This window comes from Westerdykella ornata (genome assembly GCF_010094085.1).
Source record: "Westerdykella ornata strain CBS 379.55 unplaced genomic scaffold EI97scaffold_26, whole genome shotgun sequence".
Lineage (NCBI taxonomy): Eukaryota > Fungi > Ascomycota > Dothideomycetes > Pleosporales > Sporormiaceae > Westerdykella > Westerdykella ornata.
The window spans coordinates 50,716-74,749 of NW_022986876.1; the positions used below are offsets into that span (position 1 = coordinate 50,716).

At 52.2% G+C, this 24,034-nt stretch overlaps 10 protein-coding genes and 1 non-coding gene across 11 annotated transcripts; 4 read left to right on the forward strand and 7 right to left on the reverse strand.

Moving 5' to 3' along the window:
* Nucleotides 1–622: 622 nt before the first annotated feature.
* Nucleotides 623–5,330, reverse strand: EI97DRAFT_460944 (ARM repeat-containing protein; the record flags this gene model as incomplete). The annotated part of the gene is made up of 2 exons (XM_033801155.1): nucleotides 623–5,067; nucleotides 5,117–5,330. 2 exons carry the CDS (start codon nucleotides 5,328–5,330, stop codon nucleotides 623–625), a joined length of 4,659 nt encoding a protein of 1,552 aa, XP_033651049.1.
* Nucleotides 5,331–5,677: 347 nt separating this feature from the next.
* EI97DRAFT_403976 (UDP-Glycosyltransferase/glycogen phosphorylase) lies at nucleotides 5,678–7,046 on the forward strand (the record flags this gene model as incomplete). The annotated part of the gene is made up of 2 exons (XM_033796522.1): nucleotides 5,678–5,846; nucleotides 5,923–7,046. Coding segments are annotated over 2 exons (1,293 nt in total), but the record flags the coding sequence as incomplete, so codon positions are not given.
* Nucleotides 7,047–7,525: 479 nt separating this feature from the next.
* Nucleotides 7,526–7,614, reverse strand: EI97DRAFT_t79. The gene has a single exon. It is a non-coding gene; the product is annotated as a tRNA-Gln (tRNA).
* A 298-nt stretch (nucleotides 7,615–7,912) lies between these two features.
* Nucleotides 7,913–9,851, reverse strand: EI97DRAFT_435935 (uncharacterized protein). Its single transcript, XM_033798980.1, has 3 exons — nucleotides 9,689–9,851; nucleotides 9,605–9,632; nucleotides 7,913–9,458 (listed from the first exon to the last, which is right to left on the reverse strand). The coding sequence occupies exons 1-3, from the start codon at nucleotides 9,769–9,771 to the stop codon at nucleotides 8,049–8,051; spliced, it is 1,521 nt and encodes a 506-aa protein (XP_033651051.1). The 5' UTR covers nucleotides 9,772–9,851; the 3' UTR covers nucleotides 7,913–8,048.
* Nucleotides 9,852–9,986: 135 nt separating this feature from the next.
* Nucleotides 9,987–11,286, forward strand: EI97DRAFT_152434 (uncharacterized protein). The gene has a single exon (XM_033793272.1). It carries the CDS (start codon nucleotides 10,043–10,045, stop codon nucleotides 11,093–11,095), a length of 1,053 nt encoding a protein of 350 aa, XP_033651052.1. The 5' UTR covers nucleotides 9,987–10,042; the 3' UTR covers nucleotides 11,096–11,286.
* Nucleotides 11,287–11,305: 19 nt separating this feature from the next.
* On the reverse strand, nucleotides 11,306–12,785 carry EI97DRAFT_383499 (MFS general substrate transporter; the record flags this gene model as incomplete). Its single annotated transcript, XM_033795915.1, has 5 exons — nucleotides 11,306–11,681; nucleotides 11,755–11,845; nucleotides 11,899–12,071; nucleotides 12,129–12,433; nucleotides 12,486–12,785. The coding sequence occupies 5 exons, from the start codon at nucleotides 12,783–12,785 to the stop codon at nucleotides 11,306–11,308; spliced, it is 1,245 nt and encodes a 414-aa protein (XP_033651053.1).
* A 1,822-nt stretch (nucleotides 12,786–14,607) lies between these two features.
* EI97DRAFT_383279 (MATE efflux family protein) lies at nucleotides 14,608–16,547 on the reverse strand (the record flags this gene model as incomplete). The annotated part of the gene is made up of 2 exons (XM_033795903.1): nucleotides 14,608–14,718; nucleotides 14,772–16,547. 2 exons carry the CDS (start codon nucleotides 16,545–16,547, stop codon nucleotides 14,608–14,610), a joined length of 1,887 nt encoding a protein of 628 aa, XP_033651054.1.
* Nucleotides 16,548–17,107: 560 nt separating this feature from the next.
* On the reverse strand, nucleotides 17,108–18,096 carry EI97DRAFT_383480 (PQ loop repeat protein-like protein; the record flags this gene model as incomplete). The annotated part of the gene is made up of 3 exons (XM_033795913.1): nucleotides 17,108–17,657; nucleotides 17,714–17,971; nucleotides 18,026–18,096. 3 exons carry the CDS (start codon nucleotides 18,094–18,096, stop codon nucleotides 17,108–17,110), a joined length of 879 nt encoding a protein of 292 aa, XP_033651055.1.
* A 351-nt stretch (nucleotides 18,097–18,447) lies between these two features.
* On the reverse strand, nucleotides 18,448–19,986 carry EI97DRAFT_452270 (nucleotide sugar dehydrogenase; the record flags this gene model as incomplete). The annotated part of the gene is made up of 4 exons (XM_033800401.1): nucleotides 18,448–18,486; nucleotides 18,575–18,953; nucleotides 19,028–19,905; nucleotides 19,939–19,986. 4 exons carry the CDS (start codon nucleotides 19,984–19,986, stop codon nucleotides 18,448–18,450), a joined length of 1,344 nt encoding a protein of 447 aa, XP_033651056.1.
* Nucleotides 19,987–20,796: 810 nt separating this feature from the next.
* EI97DRAFT_152349 (uncharacterized protein) lies at nucleotides 20,797–21,955 on the forward strand. The gene has a single exon (XM_033793271.1). The coding sequence runs from the start codon at nucleotides 21,141–21,143 to the stop codon at nucleotides 21,810–21,812; it is 672 nt and encodes a 223-aa protein (XP_033651057.1). The 5' UTR covers nucleotides 20,797–21,140; the 3' UTR covers nucleotides 21,813–21,955.
* Nucleotides 21,956–22,058: 103 nt separating this feature from the next.
* EI97DRAFT_383471 (uncharacterized protein) lies at nucleotides 22,059–23,871 on the forward strand (the record flags this gene model as incomplete). The annotated part of the gene is made up of 3 exons (XM_033795911.1): nucleotides 22,059–22,668; nucleotides 22,738–22,918; nucleotides 22,974–23,871. The coding sequence occupies 3 exons, from the start codon at nucleotides 22,059–22,061 to the stop codon at nucleotides 23,869–23,871; spliced, it is 1,689 nt and encodes a 562-aa protein (XP_033651058.1).
* Between the last annotated feature and the right edge of the window lie 163 nt (nucleotides 23,872–24,034).

Below are 24,034 nucleotides of genomic sequence, written 5' to 3' on the forward strand. Positions count from 1 at the left end.
CGGTAAATTCCTCGACTACTTCCTTCTATTCACCAATGCCACTCCCTATCATGCCCCTCCATCGCCTCCGCCTTCCAACCGCCCTCCTCCCTTAGACACTTCCAGAACCCCCTAACAAAACACCTCTCATGTCTCTCACTTGTACCATGCCAATGCTCGTCCTCATTCGCAAAACACATAGCGTGGACATCCCACCCACTCTGAAACCCCCAACGAGGGAGTTCGAGGTCTCTGCGATCGAGGAACCATTTATTGCATGGGGGGCACTGCTTACGGTCTTTGTTTGGCGTGATGGTGATGGATCGCGTGCCGTCATGGCGGGTGTGGAAGGCTAGCGTGTTGATGCAGTGTTTGTCAGTTAGCCGTTGAAGGGTAACCGTGGTTTGACGTAGTGTCTGCGATGGGGATCAGAGGATGGTCCCTGGATTGCTTATATCCCAGTTCCAAAACGCCGTGGTGCGTATCATAGACCTTCTTTTGGCTTCTGGGTGGCGGCTTTGACCGGTCCTGTAATGTATCCTGGCGGGTTGGGTGGAACTGAGAAACTGGCGTCACACATTCCCACAGCTGATGAATGTGGCTGACACCGAAGTCTTCATTACTGTTCAGCCGAAACGGGCTTTCAACTGTAGAGATATATCATGCCGCTTCTGTCCACACTAATGATCATCCCATAAGGCTGTTCAATCATGGCAACATCCAGGATAGTATCCATATGCCCCTTGAGCAGCTGCTGTTGCAGATTCATCAACGGGATTGATCGTTGGGGTTTCGGAGCTGCTCTCTTCGCTGACGTATTTGAAGTTCTGCTTTCTCTCCCGCTCGACGGTTGAGGCTGTGACTGAATCGACTTCTCGATGATAGTGATTGTGTCGGGGTCAGATGTCCGAGTGACACTGTAATGCGGTCTCATCTCTTCTCCCTCCAAGCCGCTGACGATAACAGATGTACCTGAACGTGAAGAGTCCCAATATCGCACCTTCCAATCCGGCCCGGACGTAATGAGAAAGTCATTTTTTTCGCCTTCTATCCCGCTTTGCCAGTTCACGACGACCGCTCGAATTCCAGAATCTGGAGCAGAGTTGGCCGTAGGCTCGAGGCTGGTAGAGAATCGGCCGAGCATGCCGCCAGATTTCTCCTCGTCAAGGTCTATGAGCGTTGTACTCTTTGATCCGATATCCTTTGCTGTACTAGTGCGATAAAGTCCTCTCCAGACCATCTTTGAAACATCCCACACGGTTATTTCGCCCTGCCCGGAACCCCCAGCAACGTACAGCCTTGATCTCCTATACTTTGGCAGGACGAGCCTATGGATTGGAGCGGCCCCATGGAATACCCATCCTTTCAGTCGGAGCTTGAATCGGAGATCCCAAAGGTCGAGCACACCATGGGATGTGCCCAGAACAAACCACTGGTGCTTTCTGTCGACGGCAAAACACGTTGGAGTACCATGGTTTAGAGGATTTCTTAAAGTGAACAACTCGTCCATGCTCCTAATGTCCAACGCAATTATCTTCGAAGTGTTTGTCGCCAGAAGCAGAACAGATTTGTTTTCTTCATTGTAGTGCTCTGACCACACAGCATAGTCGCCTTCAGGAAGTTGATGTTCTCGTAGTACCTGGAGTCTAGAGAACTTGGCAGCACCGTCATGCCCTTGGTAGTAGTTAACCCGCACTATGTGAACGATACCATCGCTGCCCGTAGCGGCGAAACAGTAGGTCTGTTCAAGGAAAGTCAGACTCGTTACCTTCACTCCATCGCCCAGTCGGTATGTTTGCCTGGAGCGCCGATTAACGTTCCGCTCCAACCTGGAGGTATCCCATATTTTGACGGTGCCGTCATCGGACCCAGTGATGAAGAACGTATGATCTGGAGCGACCAATACACGGCTAATAGGGCCGGTGTGCTCCCCAAAAATGGCTACCAGTCCCCCCTCCGGTCTCCAGGGTACTCCACTCGCATTTGGTTGCTTGTCTCTGTATCTGATGGGCTGCCGAGTTGTAGGGGTCTGAATGCGGGGACCGAATTCCAAATCGCTGGGCGGCAGATTATCAGCCAACATAGAGTCAAGCAGTTTCAGCACCGCTGGGTTATTCTTGCGGTAATTGTGCGCCTCTCTGAACCGTATGGCAGAAGGGCTTCGGGCTCGTCGCTCCGCAGCTAAGGCTGAGGTGTTCTGTCTCGATCGAGAAATATCTCGCGCTGATATTCCGTCAACTCTTCCAACTGCATTCATTGACGTCGTTGCAATGTCCGGCAAGGCCTTGTTTTCGCCTGCCTTGAGGAGATTCAGCGCGCTGCTCTGATGGCGCAGGAGACGAGAGTTTTCACTACCGGCTACCGACCCAACAGGTGACTGAATACCGGGCGAGCCTCGCGGAATCTGGAGGGAGTTCCGCCGTGATTCCACCGACGAGGGAATGTCGCTTGGTGACGATGTAATCTTCGTCCGAGCAGGGAGAGGCACTGGACGACCTCGGGCCCCATCAGATGATATCGTTCCTCGTGGAGTGCCCATTGTAGGGCTCTCTGGAGCGCTAGCGTCAGCATCCGAAGTTGCATCTCGCAATGCGTCCGCAATAGTACGGGCCCGAACAACCGGCTTATCCTGAGGTGTACTTCGTACCTGCTCCACAACCTCGCGCGCGTTCGTTTCGAAGAGTACGGTTTCTGGGATAATTCCCAGATCTTTCAGTGCGAAGATCTTACTGAACACCGGGGTTTCCGAGCTGGCTACATCTGACCGTCGCCGCTGATTTACTCTCCATATAAACTCTCGTAGCGCTACCAACTTAAACTCATCCTCCACAGTCATACCGGTGGCTCGTAACTTGCGCAGCCATTGCTCGTCTTCGTCATTTCTTGCGACTCTTTGCAACGCCTTAAAATCCAGCTCGCGTCCGGATATCGTTGGCAAGGTATCGTCTGATGATCCAAAGCTGAATGTCTGTTGCTGTCGTGCAGCAGGCCAAAAGAGGCCTTTCTGTGATTGGGACGCCCAGTGATAGGCCATTTCCAAGACCGGCCTGGGCAACGGTCTTCTTAGGGAATCGAGAATTCGCAACTCTGAGTAGTCCAGTGGTACAATCTTAAGGTACGGTCTCACCAGGTTAACCAGGATGCTGTGTGTGTCCGCAACAGACAAGTATTTTGATGCGGCAGCAATGAACTGAGCAGCCGCTTCTCGGATCCATATATTGGGATGCATTGTTAGACGAGCCACAATGTCAGTGAGTTCCCAGGTCGTTGACCTCTGAAAAAGGCCGAGCTCTGCAATGGAAGAAAAGGCTCGGATCACCTTTTCAATGACGAATTCTTCTGGGTCTGTGAGAGCTTGCACCATCAACGGTAGGATGAAGCCCTCAAGGCTGGCGCCTCCGACGAAAACTGCCACTCCTACAATGGCCTCGAAGAAGGCGCATTTCAGCATCCAATCAGGGTCATTCAGGTAGGTGTTCAGATGGCTTAAAATCACATCATTCGCTCTGGGGCTGCCGAAGAACACGCAAAGTTCAGAAACGGATCTGAGCATTGCCCGCCGTACCGATGGATCTGGATCGGTGAGAAGCGCCTTGGTGTGCTTCTCAAATGATTCAAGCAGATTATGCCGGTCAAGGTCGAACTGATTTCGATGAATGGACGACGTCAGGGTATCTTCCCCACTGACATCCGCAGTAGCTAAGGAGCCATCTGTACGGAGAGCCTGAATCATGTCCAGGTATCGTGCCGCTGTCGTCGCAAGACTTCCGATACACCATGCATAGTGCATACGGACAAGTGTGCTTGGTTGGTCCGTAGAAGAATCAGGTAGATAGGGCTCCAGTCTTGGAAGGATATACTCCGGAAAGACATATGCATTGATAGGTGAGACCACCTGCACCATCGCGAGGATCTGTGTCAAAGTGCGTAGCGCTCCGATCTTTACCAGATCGGATTTATCCAACAACAGGTTCGCAACATACGGAACCACACGGTCCAGCTTTGCCTCGTCGGTCAGTCTCTCAGCGAAGGCCAGGAGCAGCTCGAACCCGCGGAGACGAGCAGAGGCTCTAGCTGTGCCCCGTATGCAGGACACGATGGCCGTGAGAAATATCAAGTTCCCATCATCAACGGATAGACTTGGCGTTGGAGAAGCAAGATGTTGGTAGTTCGGAATATCGATCGTAAGCGGGAAAAGTCTGTCGTTCGGCTTGGGAATACGGTGCTGTGGCTTCCTAGGTCCAGTCCCATCGGATTCGGAGAGTAGGGTTGAGATCTTGTCAAAGTCATTGTAGATCTGATCTATCCTCTCATCAGGTTCACCAAGATGCTCGGATGCTGTCGTCACCGGCTTCCGACCGGAGCTGGGGTCCGTGAGAGAGTGCATGTACTGGTGAAGGAAACCATAAAAATAACTCGGAAATGCCTTGCCTTCCCAATACTTGAGGTAGTCTTCCGCGGACAAGCGTGAGTTCGGGTCCAACTGAATCATATGTGCCACGAGCTCTCGAACGCTGGCATCATGTATCTTACTGAGATGCGAATGTGTTGGGTCATATTCTCGTTGTCGGTACTTGAACAGCTGGCTGAGTGAAAATATGGGAGCCTCGAGGAAGAGTTCAGCGATAACGCATCCTGTGCTGAAGATGTCCATCGCCCACGTGATGTTGTGGTCGCCTTCAGGCTGCTCCCCAGGCGGTAAGAACCGTTCGGGCGCTAGGTAACAAGTACGCCGCCCAGACATGTCAAAGTAGAAGGAGAAATCAGCAGGATTATCCTCTGGGAGATACGCGGGTTTGTAAGAGGATGAAAAATCAGTCAAGTACAGCCAGTTCCAGGAGGTGACAAGGACGTTTTCTGTCTTGATGTCGCCATGGTATATGTTGCGCGCATGGCAATCACGCACTGCACACAAGAGCTGGAATGACAGCCACTTTTTTTCGATCTCTTCCAAGAACGGACGGGTACTCAGACGGTCGTAGAGAGAGCTGTTGATATACTGGCGAACAAGGTAGCCACCAATACCAGTCTCAAGAACTCGATGATATGCCAGTGCATTAGGGACATCGGCCAGTATCTTCCTTTCCTCTGTAACAGCATTAGCGTGGGAGTAAGGGTGGTGACGGAGAGTGCTAACCCAGAAGTCTCTTTACGTAGATATCGAGATTCAAATGAGCGTATGGTTTCATCACCACTCTTGCAACGACGAGTCCATCCTTATGCCGAGCGCGGACTGTCTTCATAAACCGTGCAGCTCCAAGACTCTTTTCATATTGCAGGTCGGCAAGCTCAGGTACATCGATGCCCGCTGAGCCGGCCGAAAGCGTGGTGAGAGAGAAGCCTTGACCCATGATTTCCCGTCACCGATGCGTGAAGACGCGGTTAAGGTTGCCTCAAGCTCCTTCGGCTCATATTGTACGTCTTTTAATGACCAGCACTTCGCTCTGGTACAGGGTTATCCACAGTGTCCACTGCAGGACTCTTGTCCTTTGAGTAGCCTAACGTGTAGTAGGGGAGAACGGGTGGATCATGTGTCGTGGTTGTTGGATGTTGGATTAAGGTGATCATACATACCTAGGTTATCCCAGTGGCCGGGTGATCTTGGCCAAATGAGGCCTAGCGCTTGCTGTTGACGCCTTCGCGGCGGTTGGCGCAACACGTATCCATCTGCCTCTGGAGTTCTTCTCTCCAACAAACAATGTCCTCCAAAAACCAGAACGTAGTGTTCTTCCACCCCGACCTAGGCATCGGCGGTGCCGAGCGCCTCGTTATAGACGCTGCCGTCGGGCTGCAGAATCGCGGCCATAAAGTCACAATCTTCACATCGCACTGCGATCCACAACACTGTTTCGACGAAGCCCGCGATGGTAAGCGCCTTGCCGCGCTCAAAATCCCATGCTCATGTTCGGAGAAAGGTAGCTGAGACTCGCCTTTGATGTAAAGGAACCCTCGATGTGCGGGTGCGCGGAAACACCATCGTCCCACCTACCATCTTCGGTCGATTCGCGATACTATGCGCCATCCTCCGCCAATTGCACCTGATCCTTACGATTGCCTTGTTCACCTCCGAACTGAAGAGCCTGAAACCGTCCGCATTCTTCGTCGATCAACTCAGCGCCGGAATACCCCTCCTTCGTCTCCTGCATCCGAGCGTCCGGATCATCTTTTACTGCCACTTCCCGGACAAGCTGCTAGCGAAGAAAGGAGGCATCTTGAAGACGGTTTATAGAGGCCCGTTTGATTGGCTCGAGAGCTGGAGCACGGGTTGCAGCGACACTATTGTCGTGAACAGCAACTTCACGAAGAGCGTGTTTGGACAAGCATTCCCAGGGCTGAAGCACCGCGAACCAGGCGTGGTCTACCCATGTGTCGATACAAGCACGGAGGATATCATTCAGGTGCACAAGCCGTTATGGCCGAAAAAGAAGGTTCTTCTCAGCATAAACCGCTTCGAGAAGAAGAAGGATGTTGCTCTGGCCATCAAAGCATATGCAGGACTGTCGGACGATGAGCGGAAAGATACAAGGCTCGTCATCGCTGGCGGTTACGACCCACGCGTCGCCGAGAATCTGCACACCTATAATGAGCTCTGCGAACTGGCCGATTCCCTGAAGCTCAAGCACGCGACTGCAAAGACGGTTATCACCGCCCAGAGCGTACCAGACGATATTGCGGTTCTCTTCCTTCACTCAGTACCGAACGCATTCAAGACTACGCTTCTTGCGACTTCCCGGCTTCTGGTGTACACACCTCGCAATGAGCACTTCGGTATTGTGCCCCTCGAGGCCATGTTGGCAGGGACGCCAGTCCTGGCTGCAAACGAGGGAGGGCCGACGGAGACAGTCATCAGTGGACAGACTGGCTGGCTACGTGACGTGAGGAAAGTGGGGGACTGGACTGAAGTAATGCGGATCGCGCTTGAGGACGGCGAAGGCGAGGAAAGGCTAAAGGAGATGGGCAGATGGGGACGAGAGAGAGTGATCTCGGAGTTTTCCAAGGAGAAAATGGCGGAGAGGCTGGAGAGTGAAATCAATCAGATGATGCAGAAGCCTACGCGGCCTGCTGTGGTCACTGTTTCGCCGGTGCTCGCTGTTGGGCTGTTGCCCGTAATGCTTGCCGCCAGTGTTTGGCTCTCTGTCAAGCTCAAGCATGAGGCGAGATAATGGGGTCATACTGGGCTACTTAATAAGACTTGTTCAGTGGGCATAGACTAGCACTGCATTGGTAACAACGCCGAATCTGAACAGATTGGAAGCGCGTAACCAAGTTCATCTGCTCCCGAGCAGATAATGTGCATATCGTTTGGCCAAGAAATGAACAACGTCCCCCTTCAGGTACATCTATGTATCTCCAGGAAAGTATTGTGAAGACTTATCTATGCATTTTGCAGAGAAGCGGTATGTTCTGGGGTTTAGGTTTCTTTGCGACACCCTAAAGGACAATTGGTACAAAAATTGCCGTCACAGAATGCGAAACGTTCTTTCCGCAGGCCAGAAAACAGAAGGGGTGGAAGAGAATTCGTATGCGGAAAAATATGGAAAAAAAAAGGTCGTGCCCGGGCTCGAACCGGGGTTGCCGGAAGTTTTGGTCGAAAGTGATCAAAATCCGGAGTGATCACCACTACACTACACAACCGCGTTCTTCTTGCAATTTTACGCAAAATATAATCCTATAAAGAAAAGGTAAAAATAAAAAGAATCTGACAGTGGGGAGTTGGGAAGGATGCGATGTTGCGAAGGGGCGTTGCCTTGATGGGGCGGGGCATCGTGGAAGCGCCGTTGCTGACCGTAGGGCGGTAACGGGATTCGGCTCTCGGGCGAGAGAACGTAGTGGCCTTTGCGGTGGGATGGGAACTGCTGGGCGATGTAACTCTAGCACAGCAGCACAGCGACAGTCGCTTGTCTATTGAGACCAGTCCATTCATAAGATGTTGATACCCGAGATAGATATTGGTATCATTCAACCTGTATAAGAAGCACACCACCAACGCCTTGCTAATAACATATCCTAACCACCCCGAACCGGCACCCAGGCCGACACCAAAGTCCCATCCCAAACCAAGCGCCATCTCACCAATTCCAAGTCCTCGCAGACGCGGTAAACACCGGCGGCTTCCAAATCAACTTATCCGGATCAATACTCCTCTTCCCCTTGAGTTTCTCCTTCGCCTTCTGCCTCTCCCGTTGCTCAATCACCGCATCCGTCAATACAATAACATGGCCATTCCTGTTATACCTCAGCATATTCAGATTTTGTAAAGTATGCAGCACATCGTTTGTCGTCATGGCGGTCATCGACGGTGACGCCAATTCCTCGATATTCGCTTCATGCTTGCCCTGCTCCTTCGCTTCGAGTAGCAAGTCGACTATTGTCTCCTGCCAATAGGCGCGGTACCCCAATAATCCAAGATCGGATAGGGGTTTTTCTGGGGAACCGGATTTGCCTTCGCGTTTGGATAGAAGGTAGGAGAAGTCGATGAGAAGTTTACCGAAGCCGCGGCGTTGATATTGAGGAAGCGTGAGGATACAGGCGACGTTGTAGTTGTCGGCGGACTCCTTTTCTTTACTGAAGTAGCCCACTAGATGGCATCCGTACTCGTCGCGGGTGCACATGCAGTAGAAGAGGAAGGGGTCCACGTCGTAGTAGAGGGTTTTGTGGTCCAGGAACAGTTTCGACAGGAGACAGAGGTTTCTGCACCAAGTCCGTTGACGGCGGCCGTCGATCTCAAAGAACGAGATGTCCTTGTCGCGGTAGATCTCGTTGCCTGGAGGATGCATGAGTGTGCATTTCTGGCGATGCCGTGTGAACGCTGTCTCCTCGCCATAGTATGAGAGGCAGAACTCGCATATGTAGACCATCTCGGAGTCCACAAAGTCGATTGGATAGGGCGAAAAGTACCATGGTTCTATCTCGTACTTTCCCATCTGAATCTTTTCCAAGTTTCGGACACGTGAGATCTCCGTCTGGTTCTGTGTCATGGATCCACCCTCTCGGAGTCTTTCAATTTCATCCTCTCGGGAAAAGGGCTGCGGAGGCTTTGCCTTGGCCAAAGCTGCGGCGTCCTGCACGTCCACCAGGTCCATGTCTTCATCATCCCCTTTGGGGGAGCCATCGACTTCGGCAGTAGTGACTAGAACTTCCTTGCCCTCAGCCCCAGCTTTCGACGGACGCTGTGCCTTCCCAGCGAGGTTCACGCTGGCCTCTGAAGGGGTTGCCGAGATCTCCCTATCAAGCTTGCTCCTCGATCGCTTGAGATTCTTCTGATCTGCCTTTCCCGGCGTATCTTTCTTTTGGCCGCCGGACTTCTTTTTATCCGGTTTCTCTGGAGCAGGCCATTCCACCTCTTTCGTGAAGTCTATGCGAGTGGCCGGTATCCACTCGTCGAGACGCTTGTTGAAGTCTTCATAGTGAACATATATCTTGAGTTGCCCTCCACGGTGCTGCATGGATAGGATTTCTGCTTTGCGTTTCTCGCCATCCTAGAAGCTTGTCAGGCGTATACTCCAGGGGCGCAGTTTTGCAGCGAAATTCATTTCTATGTGGGTAGCGGGATGTTGGGGACTGGATGGTTGGGACCGTAGGCACCCTGGAACATGCACATCGCAGTGGCTCAAGCCGCACTCACCTTCTCAACAATCGCTTTCATTCCCACCCTGCACACCGCACATCAGCTATCATCACCATAATCTTGATGTGAGATTCTACACACCTCAGCGTGTTTATAGTGGCAAATCCCCTTTCCACCGGTACAGGTGTGCCAGAAGGCTCGTGAGAGCTTTCCCTGGGAGCCATGGTGCGATGCGACACCAGCTATGCAACGATCGCGAATTTTGAGTCGCGTTGTGGATAATTGTCGTCGTGATGGTGTTTGGCCACCAGTCGCATCCTACTTGAAGACAGCCGCGCCGCACCCGGGTTCAGATCGCCGTTGAGAGTCATGTGATAAGCGCACAGACCATCCTCATGAACATTTTGGACGGCGGTGAATTCACTTCCACCCCGCTCATACCGACTTCGACAAACGGAGACATCAGCCGCGATGACGGATCGATGATATATAACGATGGCGCCAATCGAACTTCAGAACCTCTCCAGCAACTGGAAGAAGCTGCAGAAAACGCTCCAATCCTCCAAGTCCACTTCCAGCGATTCATCGACCTCTCTCAAGCGCAAGAGATCCTCCGACGTGAATGGAGCGACTACTTCCAAAGCCGCTTCAAACGGTATAATAAAACACGATCAAACTACACGGAAATTCACACCGAGGAAGAGGCAGAAAATGGAGGAACCTGCGTCACTAGGCGCGTCTATCAAACACCATGATGCGAAGACGCTGCATCGAAGCGTCTCGATGCCGTCGCTGAAGCAGCCTTCCCTTCTCTCGGATCCCAAGGCGACCGCCGAATCGATCTCTGTCCTCGCCCCTTCCGCTTCGCACCCAGACATTGAGAACGAAGGATTCTCCCAAACTGCCCTACCAGGGAAATACATAGCGATCGACTGCGAAATGGTTGGTACAGGTCCTGAACCCGACCGCGACTCTGCCCTCGCCCGCGTCAGCGTTGTAAACTATCACGGCCACCAGTTATATGATTCCTACGTCCAAGTCAAAGTCCCCGTGACAGATTACCGCACCGCAGTCTCCGGCATCGAGCCCAAACACCTACGCCACGACTTTGCGCGGCCCTTCAAGCAAGTACACAAAGATATCAAGACGCTGCTGGAAGGCAGGATACTGGTTGGACATGCTGTCAAGAACGACCTAGACGCCTTGTTACTTAAACACGACAAGCGCTATATCCGTGACACATCGAAATTTTCCAAGTTCCGTGAACTGGCCTACATCCCTGGACGGACGCCGTCGTTGAAAACATTGGTGGAAAAGCTTTTGGGCGTAGAGATACAGGTTGGAGCTCACAGTTCCGTCGAGGATGCCAGAGCAACGATGGCGTTGTATAGGCTAGAGAAGCAAGCATTCGAAGAGGAGATCATAAAGATTTATGGGAAAGTCAAGATGAGAGCTGCGGGAATGGGGGGCGAGGAGAAGGCGGAAGGAGAGGCGCCGGCGAAGAAGAATAATCAGAGGAAGAAAAAGAAGAAGAAGAAGGGCAATTGATGATGAGGAATCTGCGATGGGAGCCATGTTGGGAGGATAGGCGTTCTTGCATTTGCATACGATACCCAGGCATTTCATGAAACAACAATACAATTTCAACAGTCTACAATCTCTTCCTCAAGTTCCTATCTGCAGCCACCGCGCTAGAAAGATGATTATCCCTCCAACCATGAGCGTGATACCCTACATTCACAGTCAGTTCCTCGACCCCTACAATATAACCCTATCTACCACACTTACCGCAAAAACAATCAACCCCATATACGCACGGCCCTCTCCCACACCGTCGCCCACATCCCTAATCAACGCGCCTGCAATGGGTGACCCCACTAGCTGTGCAATCGCCAACACGGAATAAAATGCACCAATCCTCCCTCCAAGCTTACACTCTGGAGATATCTGCGCCACAATGACTGGCAACACTGCAATGAAGACGCCAGAGCAGAAGCCGTAGAGACTGGCGAAGGCGAGGAGAACGCCCGGGTCGCTGGTCACAAGCCACATGGCGAGGCATTGGATGCCGGAGAGGAGGGTCATGGGATAGACGATGTTGGCCGGGCCGGTGTCGTCGGCTGCGAGACCGCCGCTGGGGAAGGATTAGGATGGATGTTGTGAGGAGCTGAGATGGGCAGGGGGACTCTGGGGAAGACTCGACGTACAGAATTCTGCCGACGATGCTGGCGGCGTTCATTGCGGGGAGGAGGAAGACTTTTGCCGGCGATGAAGGGTTGGCTGCAACGCAGTAGGAAGCTTGTTGCAGTCAGTCTTCTTCTTTTTTCTTCCCAAGGACAAGTAGGACTCACTGATATAGTAGTAGGGGACGAACTGCCCCAGCATCGTGACAAATGCCCCCAGTGCTAGTACCGAGTATCTCGAATCCAAGAAACCTCTGAAGTCTAGAAGTTCGCTGAGCTTACTGAGCGGTTGTTGGATACTCTTCGTCGATGAGATGCACAAGGCAACGATGTAACAGGTCCTTTAGGTCTCAGCGTTCTATCGGTTCCAATGCTCCTTAGGTTCGAAGCGCACTCACAGTATAACCAGCGCCACCAGCCGCACCGACCATGCGAAACCGATCATAGGCGTCAACCGGGCAAATATCAAGGGGAAACAAACCCCGCCAACACTCCCGGCAGCAGCTACAATGCCCATGACTAAGGCTCGACGGCGGAAAAAGTGGTGCCCTACGACCACTAGGGCGGGTTGGGCGCCAAAAGCGATGGCGAGACCAAGGAGGACGCCTTGGATTAGGAACAGCTGCCAGAGAACTGTCGGTTGGCTGATGGAAAGGAGGACGAGACCCCCTGAGGTGCCGATTCCAGAGAAAATGTACAAGTACTGAGGATATATATTCAGCTGGGTTGCACTGAGTGAGAAGGTTTGAACATACCTTGAGCCCGTAGTAGTCAAACAGCGACCCGGCGGGCGCTGCCAGCAAATTCATCAACAGGATCTGAATGGTTCCAATGAAGGATATCGTCGACGCCGGCGTCGTTTTTAAGTACGTATTCTGATACAGCTCTTGGAAGAAACCGAAGCTGTTAATGATTCCGAATGTTGAGAGATAGACGAGTGAGGCTCCTAAGACCGTCAACCAACCCTTGATACCCTCTTCCTTCTCTTTGACAAGAAGCTCGAAGCATGAGTTCTCAGTGTCTGAAGGTATAGTCTTATCCACAGAGTCGGCCATGATATTCGCTTGACGATCATTCGATGGCGATGACAACGAAGCCATGAATTGTTTTCTAACTCCTTTACTGTCGTAGCTCTTCCAAGTAGGCATGTACAGGGCATTACATCAACAGCTGTACCCTGAGGTCATCCCTCCATGTTACATTCCACTGACGTTGGAATGTTCGCGCAGCACCACTCACCGCACCACACCCCTCTTCAAGTGACCTGCACACTCACGGTCTCGGTTTGTGGCCCCCTAAGACCCTGATGTGTAGCTAGAGGGTGCGCGGCGAGATTTTGCGTTCCATATTCCATCATGCGTTTTGGATGGCGCTGTTACATCCGCCGGCAGGGTAATCATATGTGACTCTTGCACTGCGAATGAACCGCGTAGATCTGGGGATAAGTGCAGCCATATGTTCTCGCTCCGGGTGCTGATTGACATGCTGCGGGTATCTATAATCTCCGTTCAATAGAACTACCGGCCAGCCGAAGCAACAGGTGCCGCGTTGGCAAAAAGGAGGGAAACTCATAGGCGAGGCTGCGAACTCGCCCACGATACACAAAGCTGATGACCTCCAAGTCCCTCGTGCTTTTGCGCAATAGAAGGCTAGGATGGGGGAAGAACGGACGAGGTGAATAGGACAAGTTGCATATGCGCACTCAAACGGTGCTAGAGCTCATATCTCTTTGTCTGGATATCCCTTTATTTCCTTTGTACTGATTGATCGAGCCTAGCTGGCCTGATTGACCTCAGATTATACAGAAATTTCAGTGCTAGAGCTCATACCTCTTTGTCTGGATATCCCATTATTTCCTTTGTACTGAGTAATCGAGCCTAGCTGGCCTGATTTACCCGAGATTATACGGAATTTCGGGTCCAGAAAGACGGTGAGGGCGTTTCAGAAGAGGTGGATGCACATTGTTATCCTTGTGACAAATGTCCTCGTTACAAGCAAATCTGGCATCATTGACGTTCTGGATAGGATAATCGGGAGTCCGGGGCTCGAACGCCATTCAGCTGGCCCTGGTCCACTCCATTCACAGAGAGTTTCTGAAAGATAGCATGCTTAGAGATACTTGCTACGGCCGGCGTTGCTGCGTTGTGCTGCGTTGAGGAGTGTCGAAGATACTTGAATGCAATCGCTCAGAGTGTGGAGCCGATATCAGAAACTATATAACCCAATCTCATGACGCCCAGAACCCCAAGCTCGACGTGGACTCTCCGTGTCCCAGGAGCCATAATTTCTCCGCTGGAACGCTCCAAGGACGATATAGTGATAGAACAGTGAAGAATGTGTCGATCGAATCCGGGGAAGACCCGGGTGACTGTGTCTCACTATGCGGTACCTGGAAGCTTGCGAGAGGCCATTTGCAAGTAGTCTTTCTAGGTCACTACCGGGCTGACTCCATCAGGCTTCCCCAGACCGACTCCACGAATGGTTCTGTTCAAGCTGCTCTCGGCATGATAGAGCCATGTACCGGCATACGTAACCAGGAGAGTGGGAAACCATTTCTGATAGAGGAAGGAGTGCCAGATGTGATATTCAGATACTTCAGTACCGGTCTGTCATCTCCGTGCTGGGTGAGGAAAGCCACGTCTTGGCGTGAATGTAGCATATTAGCACTCCACCAAACTTCGAAACTGAGAGGCGAAAAGCAAGCGCTGTGCATGCATCTAATTGCAGCTTCAGAAGGACTACAGCTGTCTTTCGTCGTTAACTAGGTGAAGTTAAAGTGCATGCCGCCGTAGATTTCATTAACTTGACCCGTCACCAACATGATGACACCAAGGTTGGTCAACACACAAGATGTTCCAAAGAATCATCCCATAGTGCTCAACCCTGAATGTTCCGCCTCTCCGCATCCCTGACTGCTCGCTCCCAGCTCGTCGAATAGATGAACAATCCTTCAATAGCAGCGACTACGCCCAACGCGATAGCAGGTCCCTGATTGGATTAGCATCGATATATCGCTCAGATCAAACAAGTCAAGTACTTACACTCCATAGCCCATACAGGCCCCAACCTGCACCGAATCCAGTACCGAAACTTATGGGTATACCCACAATGTAATAGGCGAACAATCCGACATACCCACCAATCTCCTGTCGGCCAAGACCTCTGAGAATTCCATTGCATACAGCAGCCAGAGCATCAAAAAGCTGAAACGCAGCACACAGAGGTAGAAGGTGTGCTACCAAGTCAACCACCTCCTCATCGGGAGTGAAAAGCCTGGGAATGAAGTTCCTTAGCGTGGACAGGAGCGTGATATTGAATACCCCGATGATACAGGCGAACACCATTGCCACCTTCGCTGCAGTCTTTGCCGGTACAGCGAGAGTCGCACCAATGAGATTGGCAATACGGGTTGAAGCCGCGACCGACATCGGGAAGGGGATCTGGAACGTAATGCCCGTGATGGAGCCCAGAACGCTTTGAGCGGCAAGCTCAGTTGGGCCAAGCCAGGAGGAGGACAAGGTCAGAATTTCGAATGCCAGGAACTCTGCCAGGACCATCACAAGACCAGGAAGAGCCAGTTTGATCATCGGTGCCCAGTTCTTGAAAGCTCGACGATCGAATCCTCCCCAACATTGGTAGCCGTCCACGAATCTGACATACAGGAAGAGAAGAAGAGGAAGGAGGTTTTCCGTAAGGGCCACGGCAATTGGCGCACCGACGAAACCCCAGTCGAGTTTCCAGACGAGAAACCAGTTCATGAGCGCGTTGAAGGGCGCGCCAATGAGCAGAATGTACATCGTAGCGCTGAAGAGGCCTTGTGCCTGCATATATCTCTTTCCAGACTCAAAGGCAGCGTAACCCGGAGCGCCAGCAATCAAGATCCGGAGATAGAGTCCAGCCAGCCGTGCGGTTTCTTGCTCGGGAACGATGAGGGATAGAATTTGTGGCCCACATGCCCAAACCAGCGAAATGGGTATCGTGATGACCCAGAGAAAGTACAGCATTCGCTGTAACTGCAATCCAACTAGATGGGGACGTCCAGAACCATAGGCCTGAGCGCAGAGAGTGTCCAAAGAAGTCGCCAGCCCTTGGTAAACTGCAAAACCGGTTATCGATGCGGTCATGCTAGCCAAGCTCACAGCGCCCAACTCTGTTTTCCCGATGTGTCCAACGGTGAAAATACTGGCGACGGGGAGGGAATATTGCAGAAGAAAGGTCAGTATCAAAGGTGCAGAAGACTTCACTATGACCTTCGCCTCCCTTTGCCAAGTGGTATTTATTTTTCCGGCTGCGATAGCTTCTTCCCATGTTTGGTCAATGAGTTTCGGGGTGTCCAGTCCTCCATATGGCAAGCTAGGTACCCCTCTCAGCAGAGCGGTCTGCTCAGAAGCCACCCTGTACAGATGATCTCCTGGAACTGCACCGCGTTCAGCATTGCTCAGTGTCTTTCTCAATGCAGCAATTGAGGATCTTCTTCCCAGTCCGCCTACAGCACCCTCACTGCCTCTTCTGGGATGTTTTGGGGGAAGTAGATGATTATCGCGCAGTAAGCTCCGCTCTTCCTCTAGTACTGCTGTACGCTCTTTCTTGCTCAAATGCAAATGGTGACCTCGCTCAGGAACACTCGATGAGAAAATGGAAGTTGACCGTGCTCCAGGGTTGACGTAGGACGGCCTGCGATAGGAGTTGATCATAGAAAACTGGCGAATAGTGGATTCGTCAGAGTCTGACGTTTGTTCGACTTCAGATTCATCCTCTTCCAGATCTCGAGCGATTGCTTCCTCGGCTAAAGGAGTGGACGGGGCCGGGTTATCCATCTCGGAGGGCAGTTTATGTGCTGGTTCTGCAGCTGACGGGCGTGACATTGTGACGAATAGCCGAGGCTCGCGTTTGTGCCGCCTCTTTTATGTTGCGTTTCAAGGTGTTCACCGTCAACGGCTGCTTTGTGGAAATCTGTTGAAAACGCCCGTTCAGTCTGGCAAAGTGCTTGTTGAGCGAGTTGAAGGCATCAAGGGCCTTGTGGGTGGAGTCAGAGTGGTGAGGGAAGCCAAAGCCGCAGATCCGCAAATTTATACGGTTGACCAATCGGCCGAAAACGGTAATTGGACCTGGTCTGTAGCCCTAGCTCCGCCCTTTTTACGACCATCTTTCAGCGCAACTGGCAAACCCCAATGTTGTCGAGGTCTTCGGGAAGGGATTGACTCACATGAATCTTTCGCTATGTGAACACATTGCATGGTTTTTGGAAGAGGAAGCGCTGGATGGTATTGGCCCATCTTCATAAGGTTTAGCGCGAAGTGGCTGGTTTCTGACGTCAGCCTCAGAATTCGGATAGACATGCTCGATACCGAGCGATGGTTGCTTCTGTCTGCCATGGCTATGCGCCACGAGTAACCTCATTCCCAAGTAACGGTGTTCGTTCACTGCGATCACCCTCGTCCCCGTTTCCAATGTCGTCTGCACCTGCTGTCTTCTTTGAGCCCCTGTCCCTCCACATGAACCACAAACACATCGCCAGCAGACAGCCTTGTAGACAGCCTGTTAAGATGAAGAGACTCCAGGAGCTCCATCCACCTGGGCCTAGTCTCGCCGCCAAACTGGCCGCGAAGACGAAGCTCCCAGGCGTCTGAATGCACATCATGAGCACGCTGAGGCTCCCAATCGTCTGCCTTTGCCAAGTCGTAATGATCTGTGGCACGTATTGTATCCCCGCGAGGATGCTTCCCGTGACCCCCAAGAAGTTGGCCCAGCCGCGGATATGCTCAGGTAGGCCGTATGCGAAGATTACGGATCCGAAAAACGCGAATAGAAAGAACAGGAGGGAAAGAGAGAGAACCAAAATTGCTTCTTTCCATGTTGGCAAGCCGACTTCGTCTTCGGCAGTCTCTTGCGCGTTGCGGGGAAAGAAGATAAGGAAGAGGAGCATACTGGTTTGCAGTCAGCCTTCTAATTCAGGGGAATGCGCAAGCGGGCTCGTCCATACATGAAGAAGAAACACGTCCATTGCACGCCAATCTGCACTATCCCAAGCAGAGCTGCTGCGCATGGGAAGGCTCCAATTTGTTTACAACATCCCATATCCCTTGTGCTCTCCGGCAATGTCAAGATGTTCGCAATGCTAGCCGTTCCCGATATGGTCCCTAGAAGTACAAATAGAGGCGAGAGACCGGCGGACGACCGTCGATGTATTATTTTCCAGTGTTGCGGTAGGTAGGAGACCAGAATCCCGAAGACAATGAAGCTTGGACACGGTCAGCCGTGAGCTTGAGGCGCTGCTAAGTGTAGAGGAGCTTACACTGAGACTGAGAACTGGAAGACATCAGGATGGGAGAGCTCCCGACAGCGGTCCGATAGCCGTGGAGACATCATTATTGCTGGTGTGGTGGTGGGAGGCTCTGAATCTACCTCATGTTGATGAGGAGCTGGAGTGGTGCTAGCCGCGTGACGCGTATAGGAAGGTTTAGCCGGACCTCGGCAAATCTTACTTCCGTCCGATTTCCCTGCCATCCGTGGTCAGTGGACCTCGACGGGTTCTCATTCCACCTTCTACAAGATACCAACATTCAATAAGCAACTCAGTCATGGCAGGGGTGCGCGCCATGATGAGTGATATCAGAAAAGCCAGTACTGTGGAGATGATTCTATTTTGAATTGCCGAACCCATGCCGCTTTATGTTCATACCGGATACGTACAACAGAAAACCCACAACCAAGTTTTTATCGCGCCGAAGACACCGTTATTTCCTCCCATCCGACCTTACGAATTATCGCATATCCGCTCCAGCAACACGCTAATATCAAACAATGTCTTCTAGGACACAAACCTTTCCACCGGGACACTGACGTGCTCCAACAGTTCATAGTCCAGACCCGGCTGTTTGACTGCCAGAACGATGCAGTCGAACTTATTCAGCTCCTCTGAAGTCCAAGAAACGGTGTGATCGAGCCGCTCAGCCCAAGGGACATCTTTCTGCTCAACCAAAGGATCTGCGAACGCCACTGACGTCTCCTTGGACAGCTCCTTCATGAATGCAAGTGCAGGAGAATTCACCAGGGAAGATTGACCAGGTTTGAACGACACACCCAGCACGAGGAACTTGGGGTTTGCGACACGCTTGTTGTAGCGTCCAATTAAGTGTTGCGCGAGGCTGGCTGGACGCGCGCTTGTGGCTTCGGTTGCGGCGCGAAGTAGGGGAAATTCGCAGTTAGAAAAGAGATAGTGCCTGAAACCGTTTAGCTCAAGTCCGACGGCCCAACGGCGAAGATTTAACGTCATCTGGACAGATCATGTACTTACGGGTTCACGGGAATGCAGTGGCCGCCGACGCCCAGGCCGGGTGTGAACGGGAGATAGCCAAAAGGCTTGGTCGCGCAGGCTGCAGTCACCTCATAACGGTCGATGTTGAGTTGCTCGCATGCATTGGACATTTCGTTGGCGTAGGCAGCGATCACCATGCGCTGGCAGTTCTCAAACAGTTTGGTCATTTCGGCGACCTCAGGTCTGGAGACGGGGACGACGGTGTCAAAGACTTGGGAATAGATCTGCAGGACGCTTTCGAGGGATCCCGGGCTAATGTCATCGAGACCGGAGACGACTTTCGGAATGGCGTGGGCCGGCGGCGAAACTCGTCCTGGATCGACTCGTTCGGGTGACATGCCTCCTTTCAGACCCAGTTCCCGCATGAGAGGCTCAAGGAGGGTGCGGGTCATGCCCACAGCGACGGAAGACTCAATGACGACAGTGGCACCTCGGGAGGCAACCTTTTGCACAGTCTGGATGGCTGATTTCAAATGAGCGTCGTTGATTGTGTTGTCCTCCCGTAGCAGGGTGGGAACAGCAATGAGGAAGTGCGAGACCTCGGAAAGATCATTGACATCGGTTGTAAAAGTCACCTGGGAAGGGAAGGAGGGGTCCTCCCGGAGCTGCTGAACTCGAGTTTCCGAGACGTCCAAAGCGATTACGCGGAAGTGATTCCCAAAATTCTGTGCAAGGTGGGATCCAACATAGCCACATCCAATGATGGCAACAACAGGTTGTGCCTCAGATGATGCAAGAGATTCAAACGATTCCACGGATTGGCACGGCGACACGGACCTAGTCTTCTCGGTGGAAGGGTCCCATTCGATCTCCTCGGGGGGCGTCAAGGCAACTTCGTAGCAACACTCGGTTGGGTACTTTTGAGAATTGAAGGCATCTTTGTCGTCAACGCGGAGTTTGGAGACGAGCTCCGCTTCGAAATTTGGATTGGCAAACATTCTGAGTGTGGATGTTGCTGATTAAGCCTCCGGGGCGTCTTGACAAGCTCAACCAAGTGAACTGTCGAAAATCCAAGAGAAGGCGAGAGAAGAGTTGCTTGACAATGAACGAAGCTGGAGTAACACCAAGTTTCTGAAAGTCTTGAGTACTTCCGAAGTGGGTTGGAGAAGTGGATGCTTGAAAAGTACAAACACGCCACGATTTATATATGTCCAAGGCACAGTGTGGGAGCACAGCACCGAACGATATTGCCAGCTCTAGCCATCGCCTTCAGCTGTCCCACGGATCGTATGATCCCAGGCGGAAGAGTAGACACCATGGATTCCATGATGGATCCGGCGATCAGCCATTGCCTCGGCCTCACCGGGCCAGAGCCGCAGACGTATTGATGGCGCATCTTTCTGTGAGCTGAGGTGATCAGTCTAGACACCATCAGACACTGTTCTTTCAACTAAACGAAAGCCAGAGCACATCCACGTGTATCCAGGGGTTCTCGATCGGTTAGGTTCCACAGATAATCTGGGTGAGGCCCGATGGCGTCTGCAGACGCTGCAGGCACGATGGGAACACTGCTAGAAATTCCAGCCACATATGCTTCCAAGCCGAATGAAAGTCTTCCAGCCTGCTCCAATAGTCGCAGAGTCCTCGGTTACAAATCATCAAACCCAAAAGTAACAATGACGAGCGAGTACCTAGGTACCTGAGTAAGGATATCATATCACGTGATGTGAACATGCAAGAGTTGGATGTTCTTTAACGCCAGCAACAGCAACCTCCTCATAGCGTCCGAGCTGGCAGGGGTAGGCGATAGCCTCGCAGTCGCGTAAGGCCTGGAGGCGCTCATAACATTCTGGACTTTTTCCTGGTGTTGATGTTCTCACAAACCGTTGTTCTCTGGTACGACCGTACTAGTATCGTTTTGTTAGTAACAACGAAACAACCCTCCTCAAGGCGAATTTTGGTACAAAGCCCGAAGGCCCTATTATTCCACAACCATATCCTGCAAAAACGCCTTTCTCCCACAGAATATGGGCAGCTGCGGTCTGAAGGAGCAGTCAATGAGAGGTTCAGCCACACCGGATCGCCCTCTAAGGGTCTAGGCACGCAGATTCAATAATAAGTCATTGTCCAGGCCGGAGTCCTTGGCGTTTCTATGCTCCGAAGAAATAAAAAAATTATCGTCCCGTTCAAGCATCTGGCGGGCACTGTCCACATCTCCGGGGCTTCCGCACATCACACCATTTTAGACTCTCCTGCCGCTGTATCTTGGCTTCTCACCTTTTTAGACCGCAGCACAAGTCGGGACCCCGGTAGGCGTTACCACTTACGGACGACAGCCCCAAGCCACAAAATCGTTACAACAATCGATAAACTTATCCCGGTTCCTGGGATGCGCTGGCATCATGCTGTAATCCATGCGGGTGAGGCCCCGAATCCTCTGGACGCAAGCCACAGCCAGAAGCCGCTGTTGGAGCTTCATTCTGGGGTTGTCTTGCGCCACCAGAAGCCTGGGCTTAAGGTACCGGATCCGTTCTTATGGATCGAGACGCCGGTGTCCAGGCCGAGCTGGCGCTGGCGATCGTCTCCCCCTGTCTCTCGCTGGACTTTTGTTTTCTCGTCACTCGTTTATGAATCTCTTATAAGCAAGATTGTACCTCAATTCCTTCAGCAGGACACAGCCGAAGATGGGAATCGACGAGCAGATTGCGACTTCGGTGCCAATTATCCCTTCCCGGCCCAAGGAGGTGCACCTGAAGCACCAGAGTGCAGATACCACTCTCGAGAACTCAAGAAGCTCATTTCTGGAGAATCCATTCCTCGATGATCCGTTACATGCGGGACATCTCTCCTATGCCACGACCCTTCCCGGTACACCTAGCGAGTCCGACCTGAGCGAAAAGCATGAGTCCTATAACTCCACTGAAAAGTACATCAAGACCTATGCAAGTCGGGCGGAAGAGTTGGGCAGTCTCGTCACCCAAGTGGATGAGAAGCCCACATTCTCCGACCCTGATGGCATCCTGGAGAAGAAAGCGAAACGGAGAATGAAGATCTCGAAATTTGCCTTCCAATGCTTCATCTTCGGAACCAAGTAAGTCACTGTTCCTTGGGTGGTTACTCCCTTTTTCCCTACCGCCTTGCTGACGCCAATAGTGGTTTTCTATTGTTCGGATCATGGTGGTTCAAAGGTTACCACTGGATATTCCTGCCTTTTATTGCCTTTGGCGTAGCCTTCAACTTCATCGTGGTTGTCACTCTTTGTCTCTGGAAAGCGTTCCGGTTTGTGCGACCTGAGCGCAAACTGCCGCCACCCGAGACGCCGGAGTCGCTTATGCTCATCATCCCATGCTACAACGAAAACGAGGATGAGTTGCGCAAATCGCTCGACTCGCTCGTTGAGCAGAAGGGAATCGACAATCATAAGAAGGCCATTTTCATCATCTGCGATGGAAGGGTCCGAGGGCCTGGAATGACCGAAACCACTGGGGACTGCCTCCTCAACACCATCTTGACGGAGAAGACGTCGACAATACATATGAAGAATGCCTACTTGGCCTGGGACAAGATTCCTATGGATATCATCATGCAGAAGGGAACTTACAAGGGCATGCCATATATGTGCATTGTCAAGATGCAAAACAGGGGCAAGAGGGATGGGCTCATCCTCCTCCGGTCCTTCGGTATGTGGGCGCTGGCTTCTGAACCTTGTTAACCACTGTCACGATCCGATTGGCTAATTGGGTATGCAGCCTACATGTACAACCTTCGCCACGAAAGACCAGCGACCATCATGTCACAAAGACTCTTCGGAGAAATGGCCAGCTTTGTTCTCGATGATTGCGAGATTGACAACTTCCACTCCATTGTCGGCATGGACGCGGACACGGTCTTCGACCCCTGGTGTATCTACCACCTGATCCAAGAAATCAGGTACGTCCAGACCAGAAATACATTTGCGGCTGAAGCTGTACTCACATTCGCCCAGGTACCCGGATACGTATGGGGCGTGCGGCGTCGTTTGGGTGGACTTCAAAGACGGGGCCTGGAACCCTTGGCGGCTGATGCAGAACTCGGCGTACACCGTTTCCCAAGGTTTGCCGCGTCTGCACCAATCGACCGTGACGCACAAAGTCTCCTGTCTTCCCGGCTGCTGTCAGATCCTCAAGGTGTGCGAGGAAAATAACGGCGACTACACCTTGCGCGAGCTCTTTGGCTACTGCCCCAAACCCACCGACTCGATGCTGAAGCATCTCCGCGGTTCCTACAGCGAGGACAGAAACCACGTCTGCCACGTCTTGACGTCCAGACCGCACGTCAAGACGCGGCAAGCGATCCGGGCGACCGCCTGGACTGATGTGCCAACCTCGCTCTCCGTCTTCATGTCGCAGCGCAAGCGCTGGTCCATGGGAGCCACGGTCAACGATCTTCATTTGGCTACAAGCCGGGGGACTCAGTGGTTTGAGAGGATCCGCGCCTTCTGCAACGTGCAGATCTGGTTTTGCTCCCTCTTCATCCTTGGCTCCATCGCGGGGCTGATCCACGCCGCCCTGCACGTCCCTTGGTACTGGACCGTCGGATTTTTGGGGGGAGTCCTTGTGCCCTACATTTACATGGTCACGCTTGTATTCTGGATGCCCAAGACCGGGAAAGCGCGGTGCCAGTATCTGGTCGGGCTGGTGATCTACATCTTCACAGGCCCTTTTCTGACCATCTTTGTCTTGCTCTACACGACGTGGCACCTCGACTCGTTTGGGTGGGGCAAAACGCGGAAAGTCATATCCGAGGAGAGTGGTGATGGAGGGGATGGGAGCTCTGAAGAGGACGAGAAGGCGACGTCATCGCAGAATAATGACCAAGAAGCCACTGTTGGGCTTCCAAGATGAGGGGGACAATAGAATTTCTTTGTTTGTTGGTTTTGGCGATTACCCGACTATACGCATTTCGGGTGACGATATGACGCTGGGGTTGGGAGTTAGACGGGAAGATACCTGGTTTTCTGTTTGAGCGAGTCATGACGATATCCAGGATCGAAAAATAATGTATGAT

Bases quoted from the DNA above. Each gene is read 5' to 3' on its own strand.
- EI97DRAFT_435935 (XM_033798980.1), bottom strand. From the start codon at position 9,771: ATGGCTCCCAGGGAAAGCTCTCACGAGCCTTCTGGCACACCTGTACCG. The intron at 9,633-9,688 runs GTGTGTAGAATC...TGCGGTGTGCAG, and splicing joins GCCACTATAAACACGCTGAG to GGTGGGAATGAAAGCGATTG. The intron at 9,459-9,604 runs GTGAGTGCGGCT...ACAAGCTTCTAG, and splicing joins TGAAAGCGATTGTTGAGAAG to GATGGCGAGAAACGCAAAGC.
- EI97DRAFT_152434 (XM_033793272.1), top strand. From the start codon at position 10,043: ATGGCGCCAATCGAACTTCAGAACCTCTCCAGCAACTGGAAGAAGCTG.
- EI97DRAFT_152349 (XM_033793271.1), top strand. From the start codon at position 21,141: ATGCTCCGAAGAAATAAAAAAATTATCGTCCCGTTCAAGCATCTGGCG.